The following is a 7916-nucleotide window of genomic DNA, read 5'->3' as shown; positions in this document are numbered from 1 at the left end:
TGGATGCCCCATCCCTGGAAACATTCCAGGTCAGGTTGGACGGGGCTCTGAGCAACCTGATCTAGTTGAAGATGTCCCTGCTTATTGCAGGGAGGTTGGACTAGATGACCTTTAGAGGTCCCTTCCAACCCAAACTTTTCTATGATTCTATGAAATTATGCATATAGGACAGTGGCTCCCATGAGATTCCACTTGTGCTGTTCCTTTCTGTACTTACAGCACTGCACAGGGCCTACTGATGTTAGGGTCTCACAGCTCTGCCTCCTTGCATTGGTTAATTTGCAGACAAGAAATTCTTGAAAGTTTCAGTTTAAATTGAGCTATTGATTCAGCTGTAAAGACAGCAAAACCAAAGAAAAGTATTTTATTTTGCCTTACCAGTCATGATTTACCTCCTCACTTTAAAGTGATATGCAGACTAAATTTAGTTGTGTTGAAGTAAGTGTTGCATGAAAGTAGTTTCACTTAATCCATGACCTTATGCTTTTAATTTATTTTAGTGGTAGCAACAGTCAAAAGGAAAACAAGAACATGGGGGTTTTTTTTGCTTTTGGATAACACAAAACAGATTATGTTCATTTCAGCCATGAAACAACCCTTCCAACCTCCCTCCCCTCCCCCCCCCCAAGAATTGGCTATAAAATGCCAACCTATAGTTATTTACCATTTGAGCCAGTAGCATTTATTTGGTTTTTGTTTGGTTTGGTTTTACTTCATAAATAAAGTATCTTGATGGCTCTTTCAGTACATCTCCCTTTAAATCTATTTTGTAGTGCAATATACTACATATTCCAGCAGATCAGGGTAGATGTTAATCTCGCATTGTTCACTAGAGGATTTCCTTAGTTTTGTAATAGAATTAAATGGAGTTTTCTTTCTTTAGTTCTTAATTCTCAGATACTGAATGAAACATAGTCTTTTTTGATATTTCAGAACAACTTTGGAAAAATAATTAAAAACAAATACGAATAGCTCATGAAGTTGTAAATATTTAGATTTCCCATCCTTACAATTTATAAACAACTAAATATAGCAGCCTATTGAGACACAAGGAATTTCCAAATTCAGTGAAATAGATCTCAAACTTTTCATATTGCTGTTCTTGTCTAACATGCTTCTTAAGCAGCTTCTGCAAAGTGAGCAAAGGTATTTGATCTGTTACTCATCAACCTCCTCCAAAGCAAAAACATTTTACCAACTTTTCTACTTAGGCCTAATATTTTCTGAACAGCTGTTGAAGTTCCAGATATCTATTTTAAGTAGTTCTGCCATTTAATCTTTAGCACTTTGTTTTCCACCTATCTGTTTCTAGATAACTTTTTTATATATCTACCTATTTGTAATCAGTCCCAGAGTTTATTTACTTTGGGCAGTAAAAGGTAAATCTTTCAAAAGATTATGAAGATGTAAGTGTAGAAAAGAATCACAGAAGCACAAAATAGTTGACTTGGAAGGGACCTCTGGGAGATCGTGTAGTTGAATGCACCTCACTCAAAGCAGATTCAACTAGAGTAGCTTGCTCAGGACTGTGTCCTGTTGAGTTTTGAGATGGAGACTCCAGAAGCTCACTGAGAAGCCTGCTCCAGTGTTTGAGTACCCTCACAACAACAACAAAAAGTTTTTTCTTACGTTTAAATGGAATTTATTTGATTTCAATTTGTGCCAAATTTTAGTTTGAATTTTGGGGAAGAATCTGCAAATGTTTTTGCTGATGAGTGTATTTTATGTAGGAAATAAATTCATGGGAAGTAAATGAGAAGCATTCTGTCACAGTGATGAGAGAAAGCTTCTGGGTAACTCGAAGCAGGTTACTAGTTTGAGCTAAAGGCATCAAAGAACAAATCCTGTTTTATGATCTTGAGAAATAGGTAGTTTTAATTAGGTTTTGTTTATCCAGCGTTACAGATACTGAGATGCACAATAAAAATACTACAAACACCAGCAGACATCCCCTCCTGAAATCCTAACTTTTTTTCTGCAACTGCCAGATGTTTCTGGGGTACCCTGTATCACTGCTAGAAACGAATGTTGTGCAGAATAAATCAAGCTTGTGTTCAGTACATATGATATTGTTTTAATTAGGTTTTGTTTATCCAGCGTTACAGATACTGAGATGCACAATAAAAATACTACAAACACCAGCAGACATCCCCTCCTGAAATCCTAACTTTTTTTCTGCAACTGCCAGATGTTTCTGGGGTACCCTGTATCACTGCTAGAAACGAATGTTGTGCAGAATAAATCAAGCTTGTGTTCAGTACATATGATATTCTTTCTTTGCAGAGTTGTTGTATACCTTAAACAGCCATTGTTTAAAAAATATTTGAAAAGAATTATTTTTGTGCTGTTGAAAACTTTAAAGTGCTTTTTCTTCAGAGTATCCGTGTTTAACATCCAGTAGGAATTATGCATACTTGGGTAAAGTTTGACCTTCTGCTAGCCAAACCCTGCCCAACAGGCAGGGAATCTGAGCCCCCCAAAAAGAAATCAACTTTCCACACTCACCGGACCCTTTGAATTACTAGAGTTGAACTTACTGAGACTTGCATTGGAAACTAAATTTATTTTTTCACCATGCTTTGTAACAGGGATTTTTGAAAAGACGTTCCTTCCAAGAAGCTGAAATTCTACGTCAGCTGTATTCTTCGTCATTCCCAGACTTATACCGCTTCAGTATTCAGTCTCTGCAATGCAAGACTGAGATGTTGGAAGCCTTTGTGATTATGCAGAGCATTAATATGCTGCAGGGCCTTATCCCGCCTAAGGTAAAGTAGTGTGGATTTTTTTTTATTTACTTAGTCTAATGGAGATAGTTTTAAGTCATGAGATTATGTAGAGAGGAGATCCTTTGATGACTTGGAAAATAAATAAAGATGCAGGTTAGTAAGGAATACCTTCTTTTTCTTTACAGCCATTGTGATTAAAAAATATTTGAAAAGAATTATTTTTGTGCTGTTGAAAACTTTAAAGTGCTTTTTTTCTTCAGTATCCGTGTTTAACATCCAGTAGGAATTATGCATACTTGGGTAAAGTTTGACCTTCTGCTAGCCAAACCCTGCCCAACAGGCAGGGAATCTGAGCCCCCCAAAAAGAAATCAACTTTCCACACTCACCGGACCCTTTGAATTACTAGAGTTGAACTTACTGAGACTTGCATTGGAAACTAAATTTATTTTTTCACCATGCTTTGTAACAGGGATTTTTGAAAAGACGTTCCTTCCAAGAAGCTGAAATTCTACGTCAGCTGTATTCTTCGTCATTCCCAGACTTATACCGCTTCAGTATTCAGTCTCTGCAATGCAAGACTGAGATGTTGGAAGCCTTTGTGATTATGCAGAGCATTAATATGCTGCAGGGCCTTATCCCGCCTAAGGTAAAGTAGTGTGGATTTTTTTTTATTTACTTAGTCTAATGGAGATAGTTTTAAGTCATGAGATTATGTAGAGAGGAGATCCTTTGATGACTTGGAAAATAAATAAAGATGCAGGTTAGTAAGGAATACCTTCTTTTTCTTTAGAAAATAATAGCTAGGATGTGCCCTCTTTCACATTTGGATTTGATGATAAGCACTGATGTGTAGCATGCATCAGACAGCAGTTTTGATAGTTTTAAGTCATGAGATTATGTAGAGAGGAGATCCTTTGATGACTTGGAAAATAAATAAAGATGCAGGTTAGTAAGGAATACCTTCTTTTTCTTTAGAAAATAATAGCTAGGATGTGCCCTCTTTCACATTTGGATTTTTTGACATTGAAGCAGTTTTCCTTCAGGTTTTTTGGGTGGATTGTTATCAGATTATAAACTAGAACTTAAACAGATCAAATGCTGTAATGAGTGATTAAAAGTGATATTTACAGGGTGGGTTTCTATATTTTGTGGCCTACTTGATACTGATTCAGTCTGTACATTGACGAAGACATCAATAAATTTAAACGTGACAGAAGGCTTTTAACCTGATGTTACTAATGCTTATTAAGTAGAATATTTAGCCTATTGAAAATAAAAACCTATTTCAATCCTTCAGGAGCAAGGAGGGGAATTGACTCCAAAATACTTGGAAAGGCTGTACATCTTCTCTCTTATGTGGAGTGTAGGAGCATTACTAGAACTGGAAGACAGATGCAAAATGGAGCACTGGCTTCGAAACCATGCAACAATAAAACTTGATCTTCCCTGTATCCCAGAAGGCAGTGAAGATACCATGTTTGATTATTATGTGGCATCTGATGGTTAGTAACCCCGCTGGGTGGTATGAGGTAGAACTTAAAATTGTGCTTCTTTTAGAGAATTAATTCAGAAGTTTTTTGTAGCTTACCTTCTGTTGTGTTCCTTAGCAAGTTTGTTTTACAGCTACACTTTATTGGTGATGTTGTATAAAGCTTTTTCCCTGTTTCCTGTGACAAATCAGAATGTGGTTATGTTGCTACAGAAAGCTGCATGGACTTTGTGCTGATGAATTGTCAAGGGAACAAAAATAGACAGGCCTTGTCTCTGTCATAATTTATGTAGGAAAGAGGAGTAAGCCTCTTAGATCCAACTTGAGAGATTCTATGATTATATGATTCTATAATTTTGGTCTGAATTTACAGTGTGGGATTACTGTATGTGAGACAGAGGCACTGACAGACGAGTCAACTCAATGGAAAATAAAAGAAGCGACGATGCCTTGTATTTCTAAAACATTAACTTCATTTCTTTCTTATTAGGTAAATGGATGCACTGGAATACACGTGTTGAAGAATATGTATATCCTAGTAGCAGCACTCCAGAGTATGGCTCCATTCTTGTGCCTAATGTTGACAATGTGAGAATGGATTTCCTTATTGAAACCATCGCGAAACAGGGCAAGGTACTTTTTCTATATTTCACATCTAAATAATGCTAACAGTACACATGATAAAGTTTTAGAATGAACTAGAAGTGAAATATATTATTGAAAAGGAAGAACTTCATTTTTTTAATATAAAATGGTGATTCCAGGAGCTACAGTCATGTAAATATGCTTGAACTCTTGAATACTCACTGCTTCCAGACTTTTTTGTCTTCCCCTCACTCATCCTTTCTCTAGTGGAAATAACCGTAATTACAGCTGAGATCAGGTCAGAACAGAAGCAATTTTTTCATATAGCTGTTGGAGAGGGGGCAGCAGAGTGCCAGACTCTGCTGATATGAACTCTGCCCACATGGGGGCAGTTCCAGAGTTTATGTACCTTTAGGTTATGCGACCCATTCTGTGTCTGACCAAAACTGTGTTAGATAAGCAGGATATGGTAAATAACAACAGCAATTGAAATCTTTCAGATACTGAGGCTCTAGCCAGTACATCCTTTTTCAAATAATCAACTCCTTTTATGAATAATCCATTCCTTTGTTAGTTAAATTGTGCTGACTGACATGACCATTAACTGCAAATATTTTTAACTTCTGAGGCCTGCAAAAGTCTATGAGACGTTAACTATTTGCTTCCACATGTCCCTTGTTGAGAGTTCACTTTACATAACTTTTCTTGTTTCATTTCAGTTTAAAAGCTAAATGGAATTGCCGAGGCTTTGCTAAGTCACCTAGCTCTTGTGTTTTGTCTTACTTCAATGCCTTTGTCTAGGCTGTCCTACTAATTGGTGAACAAGGAACTGCAAAGACTGTTATCATCAAAGGTTTTATGTCAAAATATAACCCTGAAAGCCACATGGCTAAGAGTTTGAATTTTTCATCTGCAACTACCCCATTAATTTTCCAGGTATAGTAGTCATTCACCTTCTAATACAATGTGACTGGATTCAGAGGTTGTTCTGAGAATTTGCCAGGAGGATGCTTCTGAAAGTGGTTTATTTAATTGAAAATGAGTGTAGAAACAAAAAAGTACCTGCTCAAATGGATTGTGTCCTAACACATGATTTAAAAGACTTCTGTAAAAACCATGTTCCCTTCAACTTCTTCGGTGGTTATTGAGCCGTTTTTGGACTATGACAATACCATGCGTATTATTTGCTTCATCACATTTAATGTTTTTATGTCAAATGTATCAGTTCTCACTAATTGGGTAGAGCTGTCAGTGACTTCCCTCAGATTTCACTAAAAGCCGTGTGTAAAATAAGTGCTACCCACAACAATCTGTCATAAAAAGTGTTCTGTCTGCAATTTAAATTTCAGTAAATTAAATTACTTATTGAAAAAATAACACATGCACTGCAGCTGCTCTAAATAGAACTATGAATACTTAAATCCTGAACTGTACTGCTTGTCCAAATTTCTACTGAGCTACTTTGAATTATTTCAAGTTTCTTTAACCTGCTGGCAATATATATGGGAAATATTTTTAATGCGGTTTGGTATGCCAAGCCAAAGCACTGTCTGTGCTGTAATCAGAAGTGCTGTCTATAAGCTTGATGCATAATCTATCATCTGGCTCTATAGCATAGTAGAAACTATTAACATGTTTAATATACAAGTATGTAATTTTGGTCTTATTTTCCTTAGTATTTTTACTTCTATTGATTGGGCTATAGAAAGAAAAAGTAGTGTCGGTACATCTATTTTTATAAAATAGATGTCAGGTTTATTCATGATAGATGATAGTCTGTTGATGATCAAGGCATCTGAAATAGATGTGCAAGTCTAATAGTCAAGTCTCTGATAACAATCTAGACCAAAGCATTGTCTGTTACGACATGTGAGCTCTTAAATTACTCTGACTTTCTAAAATCTTGGTCTAACTGATGCCACTTGTGTAAGAAGGCTTTCCAGGCTACTGTACAGGAGCCTAGGCACAATGTAAGACTGCAGATATTTAGACTTGCACTGAAGAATAGCTATGCATGGTTAAGTGAGCTTTCACTTGGTATAGAATAAATAAAAACTGGACCTTAAGAAGAACGGAGCAATGGAAAGATGATGGGAAGAAAAGTAGTGGTAAGTCTACTATTAAGCAAAGTTACTTCATCAAGTCTATTTATGTATGTGAATTTAATTATCACTGTATGCTTTTGTGAAGTACATTGATGTCTGCTGGAAAGGTCTTCAAGAATCACATCTTTCTGATCTGACAGATTATTAGTTTAATGTTTATTGCTAGTAACCATCAATTTTGCTGATAAATGAAACGAAAGAAAAGCTTGAAATGGGTTCAAAATTATGAAACTGCTAGGCATGGTTGTCTACACTAGACATCTGTTATATCTGATACCAACCTGATGCTGTATAGCATGAGATTTCAGATGGTCTAGTTGAACTAGTGCAATTACCTTCAGCGGATGTGTTGCCTAAACCTTTAGTAAAATTCTTTGTAACAAAACCATCAATATGTTTAAATGATTGAATCATGTATGAAAGGAAGGGCTCTTTGTAACTATGCTAATAATTGCTTTTTAACAGCGTACAATAGAAAGTTATGTGGACAAGCGCATGGGCACAACTTATGGTCCGCCTGCAGGCAGAAAGATGACAGTCTTCATTGATGATGTGAATATGCCCATAATAAATGAATGGGGAGATCAGGTTAGTTTGTGAAAGAGGAAAAAAGAAGGCAAAACATATTTTCTTTCTTTCCTTGCTACACTGTAGAATTTTCTCTTCTCCTCAATCAGGCAGTAAGGGGGTAAATTTGATATGTAGTGCTTAATTTTTAAACAGTCTTCTTAAAGAACCCATCTAGTTTTATATTGTCATGAATTAATTAAAAATAAATATACTGACTACGAGAAGCAGTTTGAGTACTCCTTAAAACATGCCTGTATAATTTTAACAATGTTTTTTACCAACACTAATTTTTTAATTAAAAAAAAAGTTAAAAAATTTAGTTAGGAAAAAACCTTTGGCACACAAATTGTGATAGCAAACTGGCTATGTGGACGATAATTAAAATACTGTGAATGCTGAGAGGTAGAGAAGTGATTTCTCTGCTTTAGAAAAAATGGAAG

General features: G+C 35.9%; 1 protein-coding gene across 1 annotated transcript in view; it reads left to right on the top strand.

Moving 5' to 3' along the window:
• DNAH5 (dynein axonemal heavy chain 5) overlaps positions 1-7916 on the top strand; it is a 142300-nt gene that overhangs the window by 81876 nt on the left and 52508 nt on the right. Inside the window, 5 exon segments of the mRNA XM_009287950.1 lie at positions 2589-2765; positions 4025-4229; positions 4707-4849; positions 5603-5737; positions 7372-7494. Coding sequence (XP_009286225.1) covers positions 2589-2765; positions 4025-4229; positions 4707-4849; positions 5603-5737; positions 7372-7494 — 783 coding nt within the window.

This window comes from Aptenodytes forsteri, unplaced genomic scaffold, assembly GCF_000699145.1.
Source record: "Aptenodytes forsteri isolate BGI_AS27 unplaced genomic scaffold, ASM69914v1 Scaffold27, whole genome shotgun sequence".
Taxonomy (NCBI): domain Eukaryota; kingdom Metazoa; phylum Chordata; class Aves; order Sphenisciformes; family Spheniscidae; genus Aptenodytes; species Aptenodytes forsteri.
The sequence above is the reverse complement of the archived record's forward strand: the minus strand, read 5'-3'. Positions and strand labels throughout refer to the sequence as shown.